This window comes from Lissotriton vulgaris, chromosome 7, assembly GCF_964263255.1.
Source record: "Lissotriton vulgaris chromosome 7, aLisVul1.2, whole genome shotgun sequence".
Lineage (NCBI taxonomy): Eukaryota > Metazoa > Chordata > Amphibia > Caudata > Salamandridae > Lissotriton > Lissotriton vulgaris.
In genome coordinates this window covers 329,389,251-329,417,244 of record NC_141695.1, presented here as the reverse complement: position 1 = coordinate 329,417,244, position 27,994 = coordinate 329,389,251, and the positions used below count along the sequence as shown (strand labels likewise).

General features: G+C 46.2%; 1 protein-coding gene across 1 annotated transcript in view; it reads left to right on the top strand.

The window, feature by feature from the left end:
- LOC147701495 (transient receptor potential cation channel subfamily M member 4-like) overlaps positions 1-27,994 on the top strand; it is a 1,534,183-nt gene that overhangs the window by 778,842 nt on the left and 727,347 nt on the right. The window contains exon 10 of the mRNA XM_086929348.1: positions 27,389-27,507. Within this exon, the coding sequence (XP_086785474.1) occupies positions 27,389-27,507 (119 nt within the window). The remainder of the gene's footprint in view (positions 1-27,388; positions 27,508-27,994) is intronic.

Here is a 27,994-nt window from a genome sequence, read left to right as displayed (position 1 = left end):
GCAGCTCACCTCCAACAGGTCTCCGTGTCCTCCAGCCGCGTCCCCCCCTCTACTTCAGGGTGCACGAGTCAGCTTCACAGCGCTAGCGGTCAGCTGGTTGCAGGTGTGGGGAAAACGCGGTGGGCGTCTCCAGTTAGCAGCACAGCGAGGACGAGCACCAAACAGGGGCACACCAAGATGGCGGCGCCGGTCCGCACTGTGAGTCGCCCACCTCAGGCAGTTAATCGTCCCAACCGCTGATGAGGGTAGAGTGCTCCTTCGGGCAGGACCAAGCAACGCAGAGGAAGTACCTTCGCCTCGCAGAGGCTGTGATATGCGAGGGGCTCTCAGGGCAGCTAATGAAATGTCCCTCTAAGCTCACACGTGGCAGCACCTATGGGACGAGGAGCGTCTTCGAAGGCAGCCCCCAAAGTTTGCACAGACCTTCCCCAGGTCGAGGGCTCCACAATAACGCGGCGCTCTAGCAGGCAGTTGTAATAGCGGAGAGGAGCTCAGAGCGCCGGAAAGCCGAAAGGACTCCCCCGGTGCCGTCGGTCAAGTCCTCGCTCCTCTAGGGCCGAGGCGCCGCTCTCGATCCGCCCCCGGCTCAGGTCCCCTTCAGCTGCAATGCTCTGCGCGTCTGCGCCAGTACCTTGCGCACCTCCGCCGCTCCGGTGTGTCCCCCGCCGTGCTCTGGTGGTGAGGGAAGTAAAGGCGCCCTGGCCGGTCCACCTCCGTCGGGGGTAGTGCTGCCGTCTATGAGCCCGCCTCGCCGGGACCGCCGATGCGCTCCTCCTCGCTGCACTCCGCAGGGACACGCCCCGCACTGCGTCCGATCCACGCCGGGGGGTCACCAGTAGCAGCCGGGCCCGCCAGGGGCGAGACGCCGCTCGAGTCGAGGCCGGGCCCTCTAGCACGCGAGGACGCGGCTTCACAGGCCGCAACTTGGATCGGCCCCCAGAGGCGTCGCTGGCCTCAGAACTCCTCTCCGGTGGCACCGGAGCACTCCGCCAGTCGCTACACTTCGTAGAGCGCCGGGCAGCACTCTTGGGACCCCGCTATACGCTGCTTTGTAGGAGCGGCGCCGGAGAGGTTAGAAAGTGCGTCCTACTCCGACGCCATCTTGGCCACGCCCCTCGAACAATCTTTTAAATGAGAATACAGGTACTCTAGTTTAAAAAAGAAATCAGACCTTCTCCCAACGTACCATGATAAGTGTCCTTTCAAGTGTAGCTGCTATTCGGTTTGTGTCCAAAAAACGCGCCCATAGTATGGCATTACTTAGTAGGGACTTACCCAACTGCAGGTGCAAAGAAATAGCAAGAAGATATCACATGCTCCCATTCAGCCAATACAAATCACGGTCATGACCACACCCACAACACCCGCCCATCACAGAGTGTACAATGTGAATTGCAGCCATCTTTAAACATGCAAGCTGTGGAGTCTCAATTTACATAACATCTAACTGCTAGGTGCAGCCGTCTGAAATCACTCAGAATTACATCAGTAATACCTATGTCTTTAATACTTTAATAACAAGAAATGAAGATGGTATACTCTTCACGATCAGCCGCTCTAAATAAACACGTGTGTGGTGTAGCCATCTTTAAACATGCAAGTGGCAAAATTATTAAATTAACTAAAGGGCAATAAACAATAAACAAACAGAATAAACGAAGTATGGGGAAACGGATCAAACCAAAAGAGAACAAGCATATGCAATGCAGTAGGTCTCGCATTATTAAAGTTTGAGCTATTGGCTTTTCTAATAATAATGCAACACCAATAGCTCAAACTTTAATAATGCGAGACCTATTGCATTGCAAATGCTTGTTTTTCTTCTAAAAGTTACTTGGGATGTTAACAACAGAGCATGGGTCACAGTCACCGCTGGGGGGCGTTGGGTACCCCTTTGGGGTGGGGTAGGGCATCCCCTCAGCGGCTCTCAACCCTTCTGGGGGTCTCATTCCGGCCAAGGTCAAATACAATCTGTTAGGTATAGGAGGCTTCGGGCCCGTCATTACTTTCTGCAGGTGGGGCATCATTTAGCGTTGTGCCACTGGGTGGGATTGCTTCTCCAAATGCATTTCTTTTATGCCTAAGGCATAGCTTCACTATACTATCGTTTTTATTACATTCATGTTGTGAGATTTGTACTTGTGAAACAGTGCAGTACCTCAGTAATGTTTAACAATTTTGGACACTGTTTGTGTAAGTAACAAATGCGTTTTTAGTGAAACAGGTGCGATGACTCCAGAAGTGTTCTGGGAGGGGAGCCAGTGTTTGCGCTCGAGGTTCTGCACACGACATAAATAAGGCAGTGTTGAGTAAGCCTCCGCGTGATTTTCAACTTTAACGCCTTATGAACGTGTTCTCTTCTTGACATTTAAATGCCGGCCCTACACTTGCTTTCCTCTGAAGTGCTTTGATTGGATGAATGGAAGTAGTTGTACTTTGGAGATTGTGATTGCAGAAAAGGGAAATAATGCTGTGCGATTCCATAAATTGGGTGCGCACGTGTGGCAGTAAAAAGGGGCAGAGTCACATAACAGTCAAGTTATGCTTTTTATTTTAACTGACCTTAAAGAAAATGACAAGGACGCTTCTGATTGTAAGTCGGTTCTGGATTTTTAAATGGGCACTGCCTTTTCAGACATTTACGGGGTTAACGCATCTGCTGCCGAGAACGTTGCGTTCTAGTGTGTTATAGCAGTAAGAAAGTTGTGTACACGCTGGGAGAGATGTATGTGCAGTCTACTCACGGGTTTGACTCATCATCAAATAGAATAAAGGGTTAGTGCACCTGCCACAAAGAGCAGCTCGTAACATGAAGGTCACGGGTTTGTATTTCATGAAGCTAGCTGAGTAGCAGCTACCCGATGGAGCTCCGCCAGTCTGACCCCTAGGCTGACATCAAGAAGCGCTGACATTCTTTCGCATCCTACATAATAAATGTCGAATTTTACCTGATTCATCACTGATTCGTAACTGCCAACAATTCTCTTCGCATGGAGCAGCAGGGTTGCCTCAGGATCACCGCGTTTGCTGCGTGGTACAAGAATTGGAAAGGGCGCTGAGAGATAGGGTGACCAACTGTTATGGGTGCAAATTCAGGACGGTGACTGTAAAAATGCAGGACAAAGGGTCAAAATTCAGGACACAAATTCAGGACAGTAGGTCAAAATTCAGGACAAATCTTCAGGACAATTGGATAAGTTTTAAAGACACATCAGAGGTCGCGCAATAGTATATAAGTAAGCCCAGCCATATCCAAACATATTCAACCATTTGCAAACCTATTCATCATGTATCCGTCCATTTATCATTTCACTCATCCATCCCTTCATTCATCCTTTCACTCATCCATCATCCATCCATCCACCCTTTCACCCTATTCATCTGTACACTCATCCATCCTCTCTTCTACCCATCCATCCATTCATTCACTCATCCATCCAGCCATTTACCCTTTCACCCATCCAGCCATCCTTTCACTTACTATCCATCCACCCAGTCACTCATCCTTCCAACCATCCATCCTTTCAGTCATCCATCCATCCTCCCTCTCTCTCTCCATCGACCATTTCACTTAGCAATCATTCCTTCCATCCATCCACCCACCCATCTACTCATCCACTCATGAATCCATCCATTAACCCTATCACGCATCCATCCTTTCTCTCATCCATTTATCCTTTCACTCCTTCACTCATCTATTCATCCTTTTGTCCATCTACCCTCCCTTTCACTCACTCATCTGTCCTTGCATCCACCCTTTCGCTCATCTGTCCATCCATTCACCCTTGCACTTATCAGTTCATCAATCATCTATCATTTCACTCATCCATCAACTCACTCATCATCCACGCTTTCACTTATCCATCCACCCTTTTACCCATCCAGCTCCCCTTCCACCCACATGGTCAGCGACTGGCTGCCGCCCCTCCCATATGTCCACACCAACCCCTGGACACATGAACATGAAACATGGTTATCTTTGGAAGGCGGGGGGTCGCAAGACCCCCCGGCCGTATTTATTAAGGTATAAAATTAATACATTTTAATTGCATGGTAAACAATTTATACAAAAATCAACAGGACATTAGATACAATATTGTCAACAAGTTTGAGAGACTAACCTTAACAGAACTCTAATACAGATTGTTTCCTAACCGAGTCTAACATCCTCATCTAGATTTTTGTATACTACATTTCTGGCCATATGGCAAGGTCGCTAACCGGTGTCAGGTCCTACTAGCTGCGCCTTACCTAGAGATGTGCGCATGCGCAGCCGGGCCTGGTAATTACCCGGTCCACGCCGTCCTACTAGCTGCGCCTCACCTAGAGATGTGCGCATGCGCAGCCGGGCCTGGTAATTACCTGGTCCACGCCGTCCTACTAGCTGCCCCTCACCTAGAGATGTGCGCATGCGCAGCCGGGCCTGGTAATTACCCGGTCCACGCCGTCCTACTAGCTGCGCCTCACCGAGAGATGTGCGCATGCGCAGCCGGGCCTGGTAATTACCCGGTCCACGCCGTGAACTCCATTTACCCACTAAAGGAGGGCCCTTACTCTGCGCCATCCGGTGACGTCATGAGTATGCGCGCGCGGGGTGGCTACCAGCCTAAGGAAAGCGTGACTACTCCAACCCGCGCTCCTTTGAAGCACCAGTTACCTTGCCCCTGAAGTTCTAGGAGGGGCCAATGCCCTCCTCCCCCTGGGCGGGAACCTCCATAGGATGATGCCCGCCCCCTCAGACCTTAAAATAGCTGCTCACCGGTCATGACCTTACCGCATGCCCCATACCTAATAAATACGACGACCTATGGAAAAAGGACAACTACACTGGCTAAATTATGCCGCATCAATGTATCGCTACAAAGGGAGAAAAGGCCAAAACACAATTGCAACATCAAAACACGTTTGCATAAATGTATCGCTACAAAGGGAGAAAAGGCCTAAACACAATTGCAACATCAAAACACATTTGCATAAATATATCGCTACAAAGGGAGAAAGGGCCTAAACACAATTGCAACATCAAAGCACGTTTTCATAAATGTATCGCTACAAATGGAGAAAAGGCCTAAACACAATTGCAACATCAAAACACGTTTCAGCCCAGATCCCTAAAAGGGGAAAAATTCCTAAAGAAAGCATCATCAGCGCAATATACAAACCAGATAAAATTCACTTACGCATGGGAAATTATGGTCACAATATCCTAGCAAATTACACCTAAACCAAACTAGTAAAGCATCAACCATTTAGTTCCAGGGGTGGCGGGTGGGTAAACAACAAGCCCCGAGCGCGGGGCACGACGCGATATGGGGGGGGCGTCCAGGGAACAAGAGGGTCTCCCGGGCGCTCCCCGCCTCTTTATCCATGAGGGGCCGGATGTGGAGTGCTACGCCCCCAACCCAGCCCCTCCTGCAGTCCGCCCCCCTGACCCGGATGTCCTATACTGCCATCCGGATCAGGGAGGGCGCCAACCAATCGGTGGTGGGGCGCGCCCAGGAGGGCACGCCCCACCACCGAGAAGCACGGGGGAGGAGGCGGTCGCCGCGCCGCCATGCGGGCGGGGGGGCCAAGAGCCCCCCCTTTTCATACATCCAGCTATTTACCTTTTCTCTCTTCCATCCTTCCACTCACTCATCAATTCATCCATCCTCTCTCATTATCTTTCAATTCAATCTTTCATTCATCCACTCACCCTTTCACTAATTCATCCAGCTATCCACCCATCCCTTCACTTACTCACTCGCCCACCTTTTCATATTAATTTTGAGCTGAGCCTTTCTGAGAAGAGGCCCATCAAGAACTTCACCCTCGCTGCAGAAGCCTTTCCAAGAGTGAGACAGAAGCCACCCATGGCAGAGAAAGGATCCACCACAGGAGGGGGACAGGAGCCACCACAGGTGGGACAGGAGCCATCACAGCCGGGGGGGGGGGGGCGAGGGGGGACAGGAGCCATCACATGGGGGGCACAGGAGCCATCACTGGGGGGGGGGCAGGAGCGATCACAGGAGGGGGAACAGGATCCACCAGAGTGGGCACAGGGGTGGGCATGCAGTATTCTAGTATCATCTTGGTCTCTTCCAGGGTGGGGTATGGCTCCTCACCCCCTCCTGGACAAGACAACGAGAAGACAGGCTCCCTGTCCAAAATGTTAGTTTTGCAAGCCCCCACTGTGATGTACAGTACGTAAAGGAGATACTCCGAGAGAACTGATTTCACTGATTGTTCTCTATACTTTGTTAATCAGTGTGGGTGCGATTGTGCCATTTCTTTACTTTATTACATTATAGGCTGCATGTTTGAAGAACCACTCTGTGAAGAGAACCAGTGCTGCCTCGGTGCAATCAGGGCCGGCCGGTTCTAGGATGTTTGGGACCCTGGCAGAAAGGGAATGTGTGAGGCGGCGGCCCCTCTCAATTACAGAGACGCATCCAGGGCTGTTTGCATCTGAATAGGAGCCCCTGCTCCTGAAGCCACAGCCCCTCCCTCTGTCACCTTCGAGCACCTCTTAACAGCTCATCAGGGCTGGAGGTGTGAGGGTTGCCATCCCGCTGTGCCTCTCCAATGCTGCTGGGTATCTGAGCTTTGGAACAGCCTTGGAGTTAAGACGGGAGGTGGGTGGAAGCTGTGCCCGGTTAAAATTACGGACAAATGGCGTCCGTTAAAGGATCCTTCACGGACAACGGACAGACGGCCGAAATTACGGACTGTCTGTGAAACTTACGGACGGTTGGTCACCCTACTGAGAGATACTGAGATACCCGACCGGATCATCAATGGAAAACCACTCGGCATCCTCATCCCGCATTGCCCTGCAGCGGCTCTCAACGCTTTGCAGCCTCGACGTAATCGTATCGACTTTTCACAGGCACCTGAGCAGCGCAGGCACAAAAAGAAGTGCTCTGCTTTATTGCCGGACCCTGCACAGAAACCAGAGACAGAGGATACTTTGCCCCCTGGATACAGAAGCAAGCAAGTAAGAATGACTGGGCAAGGGGTAAAAACTTTGAAAAGTAAAAATAATAATATGTCATCCCCTGTCGCAACCCAAGCTGCGGTTACACAATCTAGTCACCCTGGAACATTAGAAATTTCTCAGAGGCGCCCGGAGACTCGAGGGGCGAAAAGCAGAGAGCACACAAAGAACCAGCCTGTTTATCAGCACTGCAGACTCCCCCTGCATTCCACGAGGCGCGCGACGCGATCCGATCCTTTCCTGCCATGCTGTGGAGACAAGACCTGGCCGCGCGCACAACGTTATCCTATGGGGAAACGCTGCGCGCGGCCAGGTCTTGTCTCCCTTCGTCGGTCTCAGACTGCTGAGACGACGACTATAGTTCTCGCTTGCGAGAACGCGCTTTCAGCGCGTTCATCGTAGGCGAGACCTAAAAAGGGGAAAAAAGGAGATAGATGTTCAAAGAGAGTTAAAGGAGCTTATCCAGCAGATATATCACACCTGCCAGGGTGTCGTGCTGGTTATAATCGACTTAGAAGTATAACTAGAGATCGTGACCCAACGATATAGGTGACGCAAGAATCAAAAAATAAACAATAAAGGCCTACTTGCATGTTGCAGTCAAAAATTACAATAGTTAGAATCAATGAGCGTTGTACACACTAGTAAACAAGGTTAAGAATGATTGAAAACCGAGGTAAAGGACCAATAGCACGATAAAAGAAACACACTAAACCGTATGACTTGTGCTTAGATGAGAAGGCCGCATGTCATGTGACGCCTTTGGCCAGTTCAGGCATTTTGCCAGCATCCCCATGCTTCCTGGATTTGAAGTCCTCTTTTGCCTTTCTAAATACAACGTTTCAAGCTCCAGACTGCAAAGTGATTTTGGATAAGAAGCCAGGACTTGCTAAAGATGCCACACATGCCTTGGGGCCATGTTGTGTTGATGGGCTAAAGTTGACCGTCGTCATATTTGTTCAGGTTTAATTTTTTGTTATTGCATGCATCATTGATTATTTGTTTCTTGATGGCTTTCTGAAAAGTCACAGCAGTTACAGATCTCACTCTTGAGTGTGCGGTAGACCAGACATTTTTGATAATTAAAGTGATTGCAAATTTGTCTCTGCCTGCTAACAATACCTATAATAACAATGTTGATGTTTAGTTTGGTTACCAGTGTAAGTCTGAGATTCTGTAAAGTGAGGTGCTTTATCATACTTTTCTATGTTGGTATTACCTCTCTGAGTTTCATTTCTGGGACATTTGATATGTGAATGCCTCCATAGTGCTGAAAAGCCCAGAGTGATCAAAGAAGCCAAACAAATACTTAAAAGACATTGCTTTTGAGTCTTTACATTTGCAAATCATGTAGTTTGACGCAAAAAAGTTATATAAAGTAATTGAGTCCGAAAAAAGTTAAATGTGATTGACCTCAAACTATAGAATTACCTTTAAAGGGCTACTTTAACTTTGATTGGTGTACTTGATTTTCAAACATTCAGAGGTGCAGCAGAATAAAGTCTGGAGGGGGAAGTGGTAAGGGAGTGCTGGACTTTGCCCACTTTGCAGCATCACCCCAAAACCGTTTGCCTTCACACCTCCTCATTTGAATTTGTTTTTGTTGGCTTTAGGACTGTGTGCACTTTACCACTGCCAAAGAGAGCTAAAGTGCTCTCTCCTTTAAACATGATAAAATTGGTGTACACCCAATTGGCACATTTAATATATTTGTAAGTTCTTAGTAAAGTGGTACAACGTGTACCAAGGTGTGAAAATGAAATGTGTTTAAAGGGCCTACGGCAATTATTGTGCCACACACTGAAGAAGTGTGTTAAAACATGACTCCAGCCTGCCATGGCAGCCAGTGTGCAGGCTTATTCTTTCCATTTTAATACATATAAGTTACCCATAGGGTGGGACCTAAACAGCCCCCAGGACAGGATGCAGTAGATGTGTACTTTCAAGTTCTGAATATCCTGGTACTGAAAAACTCTTAAATGTGTTTTTCCCTTTGCAAAACCTACCTCTCCCATAGGATAACATTGTGTTATCTTACTACATTTAATAAGTGATAAAATGTTATTGGGAGCAGGTTGGAATGTCAAGTTTGGTCTCAAATGAATTGTAATTTAAAGCCCTCTCTAATGTTAAAGTAATATTTTCAGTCCCAATTCTTAAAAATTCCACTTTTAAAAAGTTTATAAAGCCCTCATTGGTGGCTGATAACAAATAAATTCACTAAATTAATTGAATTAGTTCAAAACGAATATATCAGAAACTGAAGAAACAAAATTACAGAAAGCGGGTGTATACTTATAATGTACAAATTATTACAGAAAAAAGGGGTGTAGAAAATACAATTCACAAAAATACAAAAGTAGCAGTGACAGATTATTGCACTACAGATATTTTGTCATGGACACTTTTGTTAAAACCCATTTCTTCAACTCTTGCATGAGGAAAACATCATTGACGGAACATTGAGCAATGCCCAAAGATGACTCTACACGTGAAAAGGAGTTCAAATGTCAACATTTTAGTCCATGCAGACACTACCTGTAGAACTCAAAAGGGAGTATTCAAGTAATTGAAATGTAACACAGACATGTGGTGAGTGGTTTACAACCAGATTAGCCGCCACAGTATGTTTCAAGATTTTCATTTTTGTGCATCACTATTCGTATATAATTCACAAGCAGATTCATCAATTTCGCTTTGCTCAAGGATCTTCAGTCCACATCAGAATACTTCGTCGTGAAGATGGTCTTATAGACGCCAGCGTAAACAAGACCGAAACTTTGACATTACTAGATGATTGTCAAGCCAGACCGGTGGCAGGGCAGGGGAAGAAGGAACTTCCAGAACCAGATGTGGGGAGATGTCTTGAAGTTTTCTCCCACTTCAAAGCTGGCACCAAATGTAAATATGCCCTTGCACCCTTATACCAACTCTTCAGATCACTTCTGGGCCTGTGGAAGCCTCAGAAGGACTGCTTTGCTGCTGGAAATACTGCTCTGCTGCCCGCGGAAGGAAGACTTGAAGCCAGAACCACTAGAGTGACACCAAGGGGTAGCTGACTGGCCTCCTGTTCTGAGCCACAGGGACAATAGAAGCTGCAGTGATCTGCCCTGCATCTGCCTAGACTAAAATGGACCTGCCTGTGCCCTTCTGCTGGCCTCTGATGGAATAAGTCCTGATCCCCAAAAGGTGGCTCCCAGGTTCTAGACCCTTGGCTGGCAAAAGAGTTTACCCCTCCTGGCTAAACTGTGGGTTTTCTCAGAACCGACTAAGCACAAGGCAATTCACTGCAGCGCAATGCAGGACCTTTTATTGCAGCCCTTCGCTCAGCTCCTCATCAGCGGCCTCATCGGAACTGATGCAGCTTGATGCAACACAATGCAGCAACTTGCACCGCCTGATTGGCAGGCCCGTCAGAACCGATGCAACTATACCCGACTTGACCAAGTATCTAGCATCTTGGTCCTGTACCCGACCCATGGTCCATAGCGGTCAGCTTGAGCTGGTGACCCTCTCCAGGTCCTTCCGCGAACATATAACCACAACTAGTGCTCTTTGGCGCTACTTTTATCTAGTATTTGAAATTGCTTCACTCTAGTTCTATTGTTTGGAGATTGTTCATTCTGGCATAATTTTATTTATTAAAATGTGCTTTATTTTTATAGAATGGTGTGAAATGTTCCTTGTGTTGTGTTTTCACTGCATTATTGCTGGAGTGCTGCATAAATACTGTACACATTGCATCTAAGTTTAGCATGACTACATTTTGTACCATGCTACCAGAAGGTTAAGCACAGGTTAATTTAGTAACTGGTTCACCCTGATATGAATTGTAGCTGTTGCTCGAGAAGGGTTTCCCCCCCCTCAGCCAACAACCCAATTGTTTCTCAGGGAGGAATTCTCTAACAGTGATATTTGGTTTTACCGAAAGTCAGTGTTAGAACAGATGACGGTAAAGGGGTTTGTGGCACCCCCATTTGCAGCTGGATTAGCTAATATCAAGGAAGTAATGGGAGCCGGGGATTCAGTGGAGTGTTCCCGACTAGCAAGGCAATTCCACAAAAGGATTAAAGATTTACAGAATAGGAGAATGCAAATATCAATTTACTTCTCCACAATACAAAAAGTCGAACTACATGTTCTTAAACTAAAAGACAATTTTATAGTTTATCAGCATTTCCAAAAACAAGAAATTTAAAAACAGCTCTTTAAGGATCATTGAAACCATAAGTAAAACCTAGATGGGATACACAAAAAGACTAAAAGTAACATAAATACATCCTGTCATAAATAAGGCAATATAAGTATTACAAAAGAGGGCCCTCCCCCTTTCAGCAGCATAATATGAAGTTTTGAAAATACTGAGTAAGCTGTAAATGTGCACTTTATTTCTCTATTTTGCATAAATCTTTTTTTAAATAAATTGATGAATGTTTTTATTCTTTTATGGATTTTGATTAAACCCAATAAAGATATTGAACTTGGAAAAAACTCAACAATTCCATAGTTTTCATTAATTATAATTTTCAGAGGGAAATATTCTCACTTTTGATTTCAAAATGTAAACATTTCAAACTTTCAATTGTGTTTTGTCCTTCGAACCTTCTGAAGTTTGTTCAGGTTATCAGGAAAAGAGAGATTTCTGTGAGTTAATACCTCAAGGCCCCATTGTATTAATGCAGAATACTCCAAGTTTGTATCTATGACAGTATGGAGTGCCACAATCATACCTTAATACAGATTATTCACCTTGTAGGGTTAGAAGGCTGACTTAGCCTTGCCTATATTCAAGTTTGTGATCTAAAGATCTGAATTGATTTCAGGAGTGAGCATTTAGTGTCAGCACCATTTTACTCCCTGTGTGCACAATATGCAGACACAATCTCAAGTCTGAATAATGTGCATTTATCAGAGGTCTCTATACAGCAAATTTGAGACAGACGATTCATATCAGAGGCCTCCATTTTATCTTTACTATCTTTAGGCCAGAGGATGTGCTTCCTCTGCATGTATCTGCGGCCTTCTGAATATACTGTGCATGAATTCTAGAACTGTATACTTAGTATATGTCCGAGACCGCACACAATTGCAAGTATCCGCAGTATGTATACTGTTCATGTACTGAAATACTCTCTGCATACTGTTCACATCTGATCCTTCTAGTGGCAGCAACGCTGGCCCCTCTATACACAAAGAGCCCCGTAGGTGACGTGACTGTTCACTGACCAAATATTTAGAAAATTCCAGACCATTTTTGAAATCTCAAGTGTAAGGTTTTGATTTAGAAAGAGTGAGATGTATTTCTCCATTACCATCAATTGGGTTGAAAGAATTTAATGAGGAGATAGTGAAATACAATACCAGGTTAGGTATTTATACAGCACAGACATAGCTGCAGTGAAGAGTGAGGGCTTTGCAGTGAATGTAATGTATTGTTGCAGACACATCTCAAAAACAAGCATTTGCAATGCAATAGGTCTCGCATTGGGAAAGATTGAGCTATTGGTACTGTAAATGACACTTTTTTTTAATGTGTTGGTTTTGAAAATAGCGAAATTAATAGCTTTGTCATTTACAATGCCAATAGTTTTAACTTTCGCAAATGTGACACCTATAGCATTTGTAATGCAATATGTGTTGTATTTACGTGACTTAGATGTATTGATATTACAAATAAAAATGGTTTTAATTTTTTTTAAGAATTAATGCTTAAATAAAAGTTATTGTAATTTATAATGGCAATAGCTTTTGTAAATAACTTTTGTGAAGATTATGTTCATTGTATTTTATTGTGACGAAAATCCAAGAACAGAAGTGAAATAGTAACATATTTTTGTGACATTTGTAATAAAGCTTGAAACATTGAGAGAACATATTTGAACCAGTTGTTGTTGAATGGTTGCACATATTGATGCTGTGGTGGCGCTGAGTGATGTTGTGGTGGCGACAAGTGATGCTGTGGCGTTCAGTGATGCTGTGGTAGCGCATAGTGATGTTGTGGTGCCCCTGAGTGATGCTGTGGTGGTGCTGAGTGATTCTGTGGTGATGCGATAGATAGAGTGAGTGCAATAGATAGATAGAGTGAGGGGGATAGATAGATAGAGGGAGGGCAATAGATAGATAGAGGGAGGGCGATAGATAGAGGGAGGGCGATAGAGTTAGTGCGATAGATAGACAGATAGATAGAGTGAGGGTGATAGATAGATAGACAGATAGATAAAGTGTATTTATGTTGCATTGAGTAGAGTGTAAGTATGAGATGTGCAATTATATGGCACTGAGTGGTCTTATGTGGAGTGTGTTTATGTAACATTGAGAAGAGTGTAATTATGTGGCGTGTAATTATGTAGCACTGAGTGATAATATGGGGAGTGTGTTGTATTCAGTAGAGTGTAATTTTGTGGCGTGTAATTATGTGGCACTGAGTGGTATTTGGAGTGTATGTTCCATTGCAGAGTGTGTGAGGGTGCAGAGTGTGAGGGTGCAGAGTGTGTGAGGGTGCAGAGTAAGGATCTCAAGGTGCTGGGGGCGCGTGGGGGGACTGCTGGCCCTTTGAAGGAGCTGTGGTTCAGTCAAAGAGGTTTTGATATTTCCATGTCCAAAATTCTGCCCAACTGCTCTGTTGTTCTATTACTCTCTAAGCATGCCCTGTGGCTGCCAGTGGGACACGCTCATTCAAGAAATCCAGGTGTTCTTCAGGTGATTTTGTTCAGCACAAGTTTCTTTTACCCAATTTCAGGACTCAGTCCACGTTGGGCAATGACCCCAGAGAAACCAGGGGCGTAATGCCAACCCCTGCAGCCCCTAAGCTGCAGGATGCCCCTGAGACCTGGTCCCATTCAGCCTAAAGTCACTGGATATCTATCAGATATAGAAGTCTCGGGGGTCCCTCAGCATATTCTACAGTTAGACCCCAATAATGTGCGTAATGCCACTGCGAGAAATGACAGCATCAGGGGAGGTTCTCATCCCATATGTCTCAGACATGAACAACCACCTGTATAATTCAAGCAATTTCTGGTGCAACCCTGGCGTAGCACAGGTACATTCATTCCCAAATGGCAGAGTGGGTTCAATGAAGGTTCTTAATATCAAGGCACTATGGATCCCTCGTGCGGTTACAGTGGACAATACACTCATGTCTTTAGGATGTGCCCATTATGAAAGTAATATTCAGGACAATATTCTCCCAGAACTGAGCTGACTGAAATGATTCTCAAACATATAAGTATGCCTGACCAGCAGAAGCCTCGTTCTGTGGTTTCCCTACATTTCGACTAAAAGTGTGACTTGTCACAGCAAGTTGGAAATGGGACTGGGAACCTATTATGATCCTGTTTTGCCTGCACCTGGCGGCTTAAACAGTAGCTTCCGCAGACTATCATGTTCACAGATCAAGTGATAAACGTACGAATGCGATTGCGTGTGAATGGGGGTTGAATCGTGCACTCTAAATGGGAGCGAACGTGTGAAGGGATGATTTTAACACTGGGTGTGAAATAACAAATAAAATACACGTGCAACCAAGCGTACACATACAGACAGATGCGTGTTTGCGCGCGCGGAAACAAACACGAGAACAACAGAGGATGCAGAAGCATCGTTTGCGGCAGGAGTGGACAACGGACTCAAAGAATACAAAAAAAACAAGCAGACTGAACTCCTTTCGCCTGCATAGGGCATCATATTCAACAAAGGCCAAGGACTTAAAGGCCTTGCACACTGTATGCAGAGGGTATTAACTGATTGTGCATGGAGCAAGGGTGGCCTCATCTTTCCAGCAGAGAGGCCACACACTGAATGGACACAACCCCATCCTTCCAGCTATAGAGACCAAGGGCTGAATGTACACTGGATTCCTTACCATGCAAGTAATCCCTTCAGAGATTTATACGCAGCCTGCCCCTCGCTAGTGTTGAATAAAATGTAATCTTATTATTTTTTATGAGAATATTCGCCAATGAAATTGGTGCCTGCCTCGCGGGCGGGCTCAGGCGCAGTCCTGGCCTCTGTTTGTGCTCTGAGATCCGACAGGCCTCTCTCTGCACGGGATCAGGTGTGACTGCAGCTAATAAGCTTTGGTCGCACCAACCTTGGTCCATCCCCCCGGCAGTCCGTCTGTGCACCGCATACGAGGACGGCACGTGGACAGGGATCCCTGGCTAATTGAGGCAGAATTCCCCGGGAGTTGGCAGAGGCTGCGTTCATTTCAGTAGCAGATTGGGAGCACCGTTTCCTACCGTCGGAGTCAGACCGTCAGCCCACCAATGTAACATGCTCTTTTCATATAGCGTTTACTGCAATTGCTATCTCACTTTGTAACGCTGTGCATATTTTATTGACTTGTATATACAGCCTCACACAACTATACAATCTATAGACACGAGAATGATTTTAAATGCTTTTTAGCATGCACAATTTCTTTACAAATCAAACTAAATGTAGAGCCATTGAAAGAGCGACTAGCTTCTGCCTGAGATTCGTGCGTGCACATCGGCTGCCATGGCTCAAGCTGAGGATCGCCGGGCACGAAACTGAAAGCGCGGTGGGAGCGCACGAGACGCTGTCGCCGTTAGGGTGCACATTGGCTGTCCCGGCGCAAGCTGTGGATCGCCGGAAAAGACACGCCGAGCTCCGAGTCTGAATTGGAGCTTGCTGCCGAGACTGACCCGCTGCGGAGGGAGAGAGACACGCGGAAAGAGCCCGGTGAGTGTGGGGGGAGAGGGAGGGGATGTGTGTGTGTGTGCCTGTGTGTGTGTGTGTGCGCGCACGCGCGTCTGTGTGTGTGAACAGCATGCCGGAATCGGAGCGCGTGTTCACGCGCGCGACCTGATCCGATTCTGGCATGCTATTCGTGCCCATCTCTTGTCTCCCTATTGGCTCCTTGTAAGCAGAGCCGACAGCAATAGGTCTTGTGGCGAGAACGCTCTTCGCGCTTTCGCCAGGGCGAGACCTAACGAGGTTCTGTACATAGAACAGTATTGTGTTTGGGGTCAGGAGTTCATCAGATTAATGGGACAGAGAAGGGAAGAGGAAGCAGGAGACTAAATTAGACAATTTCATGCACAGCTCTTATTTTCACATCTTACATTATTTATTTGTCTATCTTCACAGTTTAACTCTCAGTAAGAAAATATAATTCTCCCAGAATCACACAATGCATTGGCTAAGCAAAGAATCGAGAACACTTGAACCTGACACAGTTTACCTTTGTCTTTATGTTGCATTGCTTTCATATTTTATGAATATGCCATAATGAGACCACCCTTAGAGGCATGTCTTCTAACACAACCCTGCATGTGAAAGACTCCGACCCTTTGACCCGAATCAACATAGTTCATGAATAGTTTATCTGATCCTTTGTTGTTTTCATCACTAGGTGCCACGCCCCTCAAAGTCCATGCCCCTGGCTATGTCCTTTGTTGTTACAGCTATGTCCTTTTTCATCACGGCCGTGACCAAGTTCATTTCAGGGCTGTGGGTAGAGACATAATGCAAATTTGAGGGGGTCTCGTTCCAAGGAATGTTAAAGCCCTTAGGCGCCCCTACCCCCCTCCCAGTTCACCCCGCCCAGAACCCCTGAACTGAGCTCAAAAGATCACACCTTTGCTCCGATACAAGAATGTCCAGAAAAATTACTATCTAGAGGCGTTGTGAACCTCCTGCTTTACCGGCTACAGAGGTGGGGTGTCTTTATGGGCTTTTTATCTGCTGCTTGGCAGTCACATGCTTATAACTGTCACTAAAAGAAAGAAACATAGGCTGACAGAAAAGGGAAAGCTGAATGAGTGGGTGAAAGAATGCATGGGTGTGTTGGTGAAAGGATATGTGGATGAAAAGATTCATGGGTGAAAGGGCGGGTAGATGAAAAGATGGATGGATGAGTAGAAGGATGGGTGTGTAAAAGAATGCATGTGGGTGAAAGGATGAGTGGATAAAAAGATGGATGGATGGGTGGATGGGTGGGTGGGTGAAACTAAGGAAGGGTGAAAGGGTGGATGAAGAGTGGATGTGATGATGGCTACTTGGGTGGATGAAAGGATGACTGAAAACATGGAAATGTGACAGGATAGATAGTTGGATGAAAAGACCACAGAGTAAATGAACATCTGGGAGGTGGATACATGAATGGCTAGATAGTAGATAGATCTAAGGAGTGCAGAGTAAATTGAAATCTGAGAGGAGGGATGAATGAATGGATTGGCAAAATAATCAAGTGATGGGTGGAAGTCTTTATTGATGGATGGGTAGGCCAAATGATGAATGTATAAAGTAGATTGCTGCAGATGACTGAAAACATAAATGATGGGTGTCTGTATAGATGGATGGATGGATGGAATGGTGGAAGATTACATGATGGATGGAAGAATGAATGGGGTGAAAGGATGAATAGATTGATTAATGGATGGAAGAGACAAGGTAGCTCGTATAGGGATTTCCAGGCTCACATGCCTTGCTTTTTTGATGCCACCAGCGCTTGGGTTTAAAGTGGGGGATATTTACATTTTCTGGCTACTTCCCCGTCAAAGTATGTAAGAGGGGAACAGACCAAATAGCACATTGCTTCAAGAAAAATACAGAATTCCATCACAACACAGCTTACAAGATGCCACAGTGCAATTCAGACCAATTTTATTTATTTTTGTACAAAGTTCTGATGGGATTAAAACACATTAACGAGTGTGTTGTAGTACTTTTTAAACTTATACATTTCAGGGTTATATAGAGTTTGGCTGACATACTGCCACCATCATGGCAGAGTGTCTGTTTGCCAAATTTTAGAGTCGGGCGAACCATCGTGTTTCTGCTGGTAGAGCCCCAGCGGGCTTTGCTGGTGGAGAGCTTAGACCAACCATAACCCGGTCATCGGACCTTTTGGTCTGAGGGGCAGATTTATGTTAACTGGCGCATCCCCAGGGATGCGCCAGTTAACATGCGCCACAGTGCGCCACAGCTCCGCCAGCCATGGTGCGCCGCATTTATAATGCGGCGCACCATGGTGCAAAAACGGCACAGATGCGTGACGCATCTGTGCCGGAAATGTGGCGCATTGCTGGAGTTGCGTCGCAAGCGCGACGCAGCTCCAGCAAGGCTCGGGGGTGCCCCATTTTAACAATGCTGCGTCAAGACCTACGCCTGCTTCAAGCAGGCGCAGGCTTTTGACGCAGCATTGGCTTAAAAGTGACTGAGTGAAATCTCATAGATTTCACTCAGCCACTTTTGCGAGGCGCACCTGCGCCGGAACGCCCACCCTGCGCCGGAACACCCACAAGCGGCGCAGGGCTTTACAACGTGACGCATCTGCCTAGATGCGTCACGTTGTAAATCGTTCGTAGGGATGCGCCACGTTCACGCCGCCTTGCGTGACGCAACAGCGGCGTAAACGTGGCGCAAGGGCCTCATAAATCTGCCCCTAAGTACCTTACATCGTTCATCTTAATTCTGTCATACTTCTTCCCTGTTTAGGACGGCCAATAAGATTCGCCAACAGAAAAAAATGTATGCCCTTACTCTTGGAGACATTTCTCAGGGTGTCAGCATCGATATTTTTTTTTTCTTTTTTTAAAAATCAAACTCCTGCTTACAAAGTTTGGGTTTGAATAACGAAAAAGTTTGCTAAACAGCCACCTGAAAAATGGCCATTGCTCAGCAAACTTAGGGTCAGATTTACTAACCTTACACGCAACGCAGTGTAGTGTTGCGTGAAAGGGAGAGAGCAGAAATGCGCCATAAATCTAGCGTTCTTCAGGCAGCCAAAGCCAACGCAGGCACACTTGCACCACGGTACAAGGGTGCCAGCATGACTAGGGGGATTGTTTTTGTGCAGGAAGGCTTTTGTTCCTGCACAAAAACAATGCCTGTGGAATTTTCCTCTTTCCAGGTGTGCTGCAGAATGCAGCACACCTGAAAAGAGGAAATAATTAGGAGTAAACATTTTTTTATAATGAGAAAAAAAAAATTTCTTCTCATTACTCCATCCACTGGGAGAGAAAGGCATTTCACGCAGTCCCAGGTTTACAGACCTTTGTAAATCCGGGATTCCTTGAAATCCATGGGTGGGTGCACTGGAGCGCCCATGTTCCACCCATGGAACACCTCCCAAACCGAAATGTAACGCATTGCAGAGCAAGCTGGCACTTTGCATTACATTTCTTTACAAAGCCATGCAAAGTGGCACAAATCGCCCCTTGTGTGGCTTTGTAAATACTTACTAGCATTTTTTATGTTGTAGCTGCGTCACAAAAGTGGTGCAACCATGATGGAAAATGGTAGTTTCAGTGTCTTTAGCGGAGCTGCAGTGGCAACTGCTCCACCGAAGGCGCAACGTTTTCCACCAGGCAAGCAGTGATCTCTAAATATGGCAAGTTCATGCCTCCTCATCCCTGTTAGAATGGAGTACAGCCCACTAATATTCCAAATAACCCATTTATCTATTGTAAGGGCAATATATATTCAGATTTTTAGGTCGTGCCTAAGCTATCCCGTCAGGGATGCTTGGCGAGATTAAAGTAAGGGCTTTCAAAAGTGAACCCAAAGTGCGGTTCAGGTACAGTGCATGTGAGCACAACCACACGCATTGTGCACAACTGCCATTTGCTACCAGACACTTTGTGCGCGCGCGCCGCACTCTGCCTCTGTTGCCACACGCATTCAGCTCACCAGGCTGCACGCCTGGTGAGGGCTCGCTCGCCCTTCCTTTGATTTCCGCCACGAGTTCTAACAGGCTCCTCCCCGCCCCCTTCCTTTAATGGCCCTCCCCCTCCCCCAGCACAGAGAGCGCATCGCTAGTTCTTTTTTTAAGCTCAGCCTCAGCCCTTGTTAATTAATTTGGCTCTTGGGCCCTCCTTTACCGTTCTCTGATGGACACGGCATCTGGGAATACGAACGCACATAGGCTGCTTTGATTACTTGAATTAGTTTCACTTATACAGAAAATCTGCTTCTTGTATTAGTGTTACATCTTTATATACCCACTCGCCCTCTGACTTTTCAAATATTTAACATCTCTTTGCTTTCTACTCTGTCTCTTTCTCTATTTCTTTCAACCTCTTAATCCAAACACCGGGCTCTAAAGTAGGCGTCTTTGCCACTGGACCCCTCCCACTCTAAATACGACCCTTCCCCAGATTTACTGACAGATGGTCCCGGTGGTGTTGATTTAGGGGCACTCTCCTGACCCAGGCCGAGCGGGTTGCAGGCTGTCTCCATGATCTCTCTTGCCTTTCACACGAGGACTTTCCCGCTGGGTTTTCCTGGCGCCGCTGACATCTGGCAGCACCTCCCCATGTGAGCTTTCATTCTCTCTTTCACTTTCTATTTCCCCCCAAGCCTGCACGCCGCACCTCACCACTCACTCACTAAATTATCACTTTTTTTAACTAGGAAATATTCTTGGCAGTTGCTGTTGCTGATGAGCCTCAGGCTTAGTTCTCATCAGCTTTTGTAAAGTGACTTGACTATTCTGCCACCTCTCTTTCTTATCCACGCATTTTTTCTTCTTATACCTTCTTCTTCGTGTCTTCTTCCTCTCTTTGCTTCATACTCATCCCTGTCTAAAATTTCCCTCTTCTGTTCTTTCTGCTTCCGCTCTTACTTTTTCCGTTTCTCTTCTTCCTCCACTTTTCATATCAAATTTTCTCTACTTTTTCTCTCCCGCAGCCCATGCTCTTCTCCCTCCACCCTTGCTTCCTCTCAAATGACTCCCTGTCTTCACCCTTCATCTCACACTTTCACTCTCGCCAACTCTTGTTCTCACCTTTTCTTTTCTCCCTCTTGTCTCCCTGTCTTCGTATGCTTCTCCCCCACACTCCGTTACTTTTTGTCTGGGTGCTTCTGCCCCCCCAATCCCCACGTTGTGCGTTTTAATTTTTTTCTTCTGTTTGCCAAAACATCCATGTTTGTTCTCCCCTCCCACGGGCCCCTGCTGCTGCCGTGTCTCGGCGTTGCCTGGCACTCGCTTTAACCTACTTTGCTCTGGTTTATTGTCCCGAACCGTTTTTCTTTCTATAAACCTTTTACCCTATATGGAAACTGTCAAAATCAATATGCCTGTCTACACTCAGGATATAAAATGGAGCATAACCTTTATACGGTCATGTTATAGCCCCAATTCTTCATGGGGAAGCAGCCTTCTCACTACTGTCTCTGCCGCCACTTAGTAACAGTAAAGCAATGTTAGTTAACAAAGATAAAATGCATATTTGCAGTTGTTGCCACTCATAACATAATTAAAATGCACAGATTTATAGAGAAGCACCCCACGCCATTTGTGCTAACTTTTTTTTATTTTTCGTTTTCCCATTCAACTTGGATCCAAAAATAGAAAAAAAGGCACTCATGTAATTTTTTCGGTGCATGTTTTCTTGGTGTGCGCACCTTCAAAATGACATGCAGGTCGCTCAAGTTTTTTTTTTTTTTTTTAAATCCATGCTGCACAGTATTGGTGACTGCGCACTCACACATTGCTCACTCACAGTAATGTAGTCCACACATACTGCACCCTCACACACACTGCCCCCTCACGCATTGCGCACTCACACTACTTTAGGACACACACTGCACCCTCACACACTGCCCCCTCACACACTGCCCCCTCGCACACTTCCCCCTCACACACTACCCCCTCACACACTGCCCACTCACACACTGCCCCCTCACTCACTGCCCCCTCACACACTGCCCCTCACACACTGCCCACTCACACACTGCCCAGTCACACATTGCTCACTCACAGTAATGTAGTTCACACCTACTTCACCCTCACACACACTGTCCCCTCACAGTTTGTGCAATCACACTACTTTAGGCCACACACACTGCACCCTCACACCTGCACCATCGTACACCTCGCACCCCCACACACTCTCATTAAACTGTGCCCTCACACACTGCCCCCTCACACAGACCACTTACACACTGCCCCCTCACACACTGAGCACTCACACATTGCTCACTCACAGTAATGTAGTCCACACATACTGCACCCTCACACACACTGCCTCCTCACACATTGCGCACTCACACTACTTTAGGCCACACACACTGCACCCTCACACCCCGCACCCTCACACACCTCGCACCCTCACACACTCTCATTACACTGTGCCTTCACACATTGCCCTCTAACACACTGCCCTAGAACACACTGCCCCTCACACTGCCCACTCACACACAGACCACTCACACACTGCCCACACACTGCCCACTCACACACTGCCCCCTCACACATTGCTCACACTGCTTTAGGGCACACACACTGCACAATCACACCCCTCACACACTGCCCCCTCATACATTGCTCACTCACACTACTTTAGGGCACACATACTGCACAATCACACCCCGCACCCTCACACACCCCGAACCCTTTCATTACACTGCGCCCTCACACACTGCCCCCTCACACATTAGCCCCCATACACTGCCCCTCACACACTGCCCCCTCACACACTGTCCCCTCACACACTGCCCCTTCACACACTGCCCCTCACACACTGCCCACTCACACAGACCACTTACACAGACCACTCACACACTGCACACTCACACATTGCGCACTCAAACTACTTTAGGCCACACACACTGCACCCTCACACACCTGCACCCTCTCACACCCTGCACCCTCTCACACCCTGCACCCTCTCACACCCCGCACTCCTGCACCCTCTCACCCTATGCACCCTCTCACACTCTGCACCCTCTCACACTCTGCGCCCTCTCACACACTGACCCCTCACACACTGCCCCCTCACACACTGCCTCCTTACACATTACGCACTCACACTACTTTAGGCCATTCACTCGGCACCCTCACACCCCGCACACAGACAACCCCACACAAACAACCCCCACACACACAACCCCCCCACACACAACCCCCCACACACATGTCCCCACACACATACAAACCCACACACACACACATGCTACCCTCAAACACAACCCCACACACACACAACCCCACAATCCCCCACACACAACCCCACGCACACAACCCCTACACACACACAACCCCACACACACACACAACCCCACACACACAACCACACACACACACTATCACACACACACACAACCCCCACACACAACCCCCCACACACAACCCCACACACACAACCCCACACACATACAACCCCACACACAACCCCACAAACACACAACCCCCACACACAACCCCACACACACAGCCCCACACACACACAACCCCACACACACAGCCCCACACACACAGCCCCTCACACACAGCCCCTCACACACACACAGCCCCACACACACAGCCCCACACACACAACCCCACACACACAGCACCACACACACAACCCCACATACACACAACCCGCCACACACAGAAACCCACACACAACCCACACACACAACCCACACACACACACACATCCACCCACACCCATACAGTCACCCCACACAGACACCCCCTCACAGACACCCCCACACAGACACCCCCACACAGACACCCCCACACACACAACCCCCACACACACAACCCCCCACATACACAACTCCCCACACACACAACCCCCCACACACACAACCCCCCACACACACAACCCCCACACACACAACCCCCCCACACACACAACGCCCCCACACACACAACCCTCACACACACAAATCCCCCATACACACTACCCCCCACACACACAACCCCACCAACACACAACCCCACACAACACCCCCCACACACACCACCCACACACCACACACACAACCCCACACACATACAACCCCCCACACACAACCACACACACACACCACAAGCACACACACAACCACACTCAACCACACACACACAACCCCACAACCACAGACACAACCCCAAACACAACACACACCCACAAACACACACACAACCCCAAACCAAACACCACACACACACACCCATACACAACCACACACACAACCACAAACAACCACACACAGCCACAACCACACACACAACCATCTATCGCACTCACTCTATCTATCTCTCTATCTATCGTCCTCACTCTATCTATCGTCCTCACTTTATCTATCGCCCTCAGTCTATCTATCTATCACCTTCAATCTATCTATCTATCGCCCTCACTCTATTTATCTATCTATCGCCCTCACTCTATTTATCTATCAATCGCCCTCACTCTATCTATCACCCTCACTCTATCTATCGCCCTCACTCTATCGCCCTCACTCTATCACCCTCACTCTATCGCCCTCATTCTATCTATCGCCCTCACTCACTCTATCTATCTATCTATCTATCTATCTATCTATCTATCTATCTATCTATCTATCTATCTATCTATCGATCTATCAGCCTCACTCTATCTATCTGTCTATCTATCGCCCTCACTCCATCTATCACCCTCACACTATCTATCTATCCATCTATCTATCTATCTATCTATCTATCTATCTATCTATCCATCTATCTATCTATCTATCTATCTATCTATCTATCTATCTATCTATCTATCTATCTATCTATCTATCTATCTAACTATCGCCCGCACTCTATCTATCTATCTATCTATCTATCGCCCTCACTCTATCTATCGCCCCTCACTCTTATCAATCTATCTATCTATCTATCTATCTATCTATCTATCTATCTATCTATCTATCTATCTATCTATCTATCTATCTATCTCACTCTATCTTTCTATTGCCCTCACTCTATCTATCCATCTATCTATCGCCCTCACTCTATCTATCGCCCTCACACTATCTATCTATCTATCTATAGCCCTCACTCTATCACCCTCACTCTATCTATCGCCCTCACTCTATCGCTCTCACTCTATCTATCGCCCTCACTCTATCTATCTATTGCCCTCACTCTATCTATCCATCTATCTATCACCCTCACTCTATCTATCGCCCTCACACTATCTATCTATCCATCTATCTATCTATCGCCCTCACTCTATCGCCCCTCACTCTTATCTATCTATCTATCTATCTATCTATCTATCTATCTATCTATCTATCTATCTATCTATCTATCACCCTCACTCTATCGCCCTCACTATCTATCTATCGCCCTCACTCTATCTATCGCCCTCACTCTATCGCCCCTCACTCTTATTTATCTATCTATCTATCTATCTATCTATCTATCTATCTATCTATCTATCTATCTATCTATCTATCTATCTTCCTCACTCTATCGCCCTCACTATCTATCTATCGCCCTCACTCTATCCATCGCCCTCACTCTATCTATCGCCCTCACTCTACCTATCTATTGCCCTCTCTCTGTCCATCTATGGCCCTCACTCTATCTATCTATTGCCCTCACTCTATCTATCTATTGCCCTCACTCTATCTATCTATTGCCCTCAATCTATCTATCTATCGTCCTCACTCTATCTATCTATCGCCCTCACTCTATCTATCGCCCTCACTCTATCTATCTATCTATCTATCGCCCTCACTCTATCCATCTATCGCCCTCACTCTATCTATCTATCGCCCTCACTCTATCTGTCTATCTATCGCCTTCACTCTATCTGCCTATCTAGCTATTGCCCTCACTATATCTGTCTATCTTTCGCACTCACTCTATCGCCATCACGCTATCTATCTGTCTATCTATCTATCTATCTATCTATCTATCTATCTATCTATCTATCTATCTATCTATCTATCTATCTATCTATCTATCTATCTATCTATCTATCTATCTATCTCTCTCACTCTGTCTATCTATCTATCGCCCTAACTCTATCTATCTATCGCCCTCCCTCTATCTATCGCCCTCCCTCTATCTATCTATCTATCGCCCTCACTCTATCTATCTATTGCACTCACTCTATGTATCGCATCACCACAGCATCACTCAGCACCACCTCATCATCACTCAGGGGACCACAACATTATTATGCGCTACCACAGCATCACTGAACGCCACAGCATCACTTGTCGCCAACACAACATCACCCAGTGCCACAACAGCATCAATCTCTGCAACCATTCAACAACAACTGGTTCAAATATGTTCTCTCAATGTTTCAAGCTTTATTACAAATGTCACAAAAAATTTTAATATTTCACTTCTGTTCTTGGATTTTCGCCAAAATAAAATACACTGAACATAATCTTCACTAAAGTTATTTACACAAGTTTGTTATTGCCATTATAAATCACAATAACTTTTATTTGAGTATTAATTATTAAAAAAAAATAAAAGCCATTGTTCTTTGTAATATCAATACATCTAAGTCACGTAAATACAACACATATTGCATTACAAATGCTATAGGTGTCACATTTGCGAAAGTTATAACTATTGGCATTGTAAATGACAAAGCTATTAATTTTGCTATTTTCAAAACCAACACATAAATAAAAAAATTGCCATTTACAATATCAATAGCTCAAACTTTCCTAATGCGAGACCTATTGCATTGCAAATGCTTTTTAAGATGGGTCTTGCTCTCATGTCAGTGATGTGAGCATGGAAAATCGTATACCTACACATCAAACTCGAAATATGTTGATATAAGACCCCATGGTTATTTAGATAGCAATCTGAGCAGGTAATCTACTCCAAAGCGTATGCCTAAATCAACGCAATCAAAGGTAGAGTAATGAATGTTTTTCTGTATTCAGGTGTGCCTTCCGATGGTGGCAACTTTGATAACTAGTTAAAAGTTCGAGTTGCATGTACTGTAGCAGTGAGATGTTCCCGCCTGGGTGTATGAGAGTTTGGACTCCCGTCACATCTCGATTAAGGAGCGCATTTCTAAAGTGAGGCTAAAGATGCCAGCAAGGGATCTGCTGAAAGGGCTCGGATGCATTGATGGAGCCTGGCCTGGTGGCCCAGTGGATTACCGCACCCACTGCAGGGATCTGTGTTTCAATCATTGGGCAAGGATCCAAATCCCACTATGTCCACTCAGCCTTTCATCCTTCTGCAGGCAATGCAATGAGTACCACTGAGTTGGGTAATAAACCTGTTATGTTAGCATAAGGTACCCTTCTAGGTGAACGTATGCTTTGGAAATAGAAAACTTATGTTGAAAACAGGTCTCCTAATAGGTTTAGTTCTCTACACCTCAAGTAAATGTGAAAGAAAGCCGGGGTTACCAAAACTCAGTGCTTAATTTGAGCAGGTGGTTGCAGATGGGACCCACCAGCATACATCTTTGGGTACACACTTTGACCAAAATCAAAACAGAAAAAGGCAGAAAAGAGAAGGATGGAAAAGGATAGCAAAGGGAGAAAGCAAGGACGAAAAAGAGCATGAAGAGTGAGATAAAGGGGCAGGGAATGCAAGGTGGTGGATGAGATGGAATCAAGACCAGACAGCCTTGGTATTTGGCAACCACTGCAGCAGGCTTCTGAGAAAGTGTGTGCCCGATGTTTTTCATTTGGAAATTAAGCACTGGTAAAACCTGTGTATCTTTGTCACAGCCTGCAAGAAACAGACGAATGATGGCATTGAGTATCTGGATGAACTGAAGCTTGCCGTGGCATGGAACCGCGTGGATATTGCCACCTCCGAGCTGTTCCACGGGGAGATCCAATGGAAGGTGAGCCATGTGTGAGGAGTTGTCTCTTGAACTCAGCTTCTCAGCCTTGGAGTATGTGGAGGCCAGTGCTGGTCTCATTAGTAAAATTCTCATCATATTGGCATTTGTTTTGGTACACTTCTAACTCCTCCAAGCATTCCGAGTCCTGTAGTTTCCAGTGCTCCTAGTATAATATTGTTTGGCGGTGGTAGATACATATATTTTGTGAAAATGAAACAGCCTTCAGCCAACCAAACTATTACCTCTACTACATCACCAAGAAACTGTCACCATAAATTATTCTTTTTACCTCTTATTAGCTCTTTTTTAACAGATCAACACATCTCCCAAACATCTCCATTACCCACCCCCACCCTCCACATACCTGCTCAATTTGCTGTTCCCTCTAAATTCGTGGTTATGGTTTTATTGGAGAGTTGTTTCCAAGATATAGGGTTCTTTGTTATGAAGTAGTGATAATAAAACAATGCCAATGGCATGCAGTTAT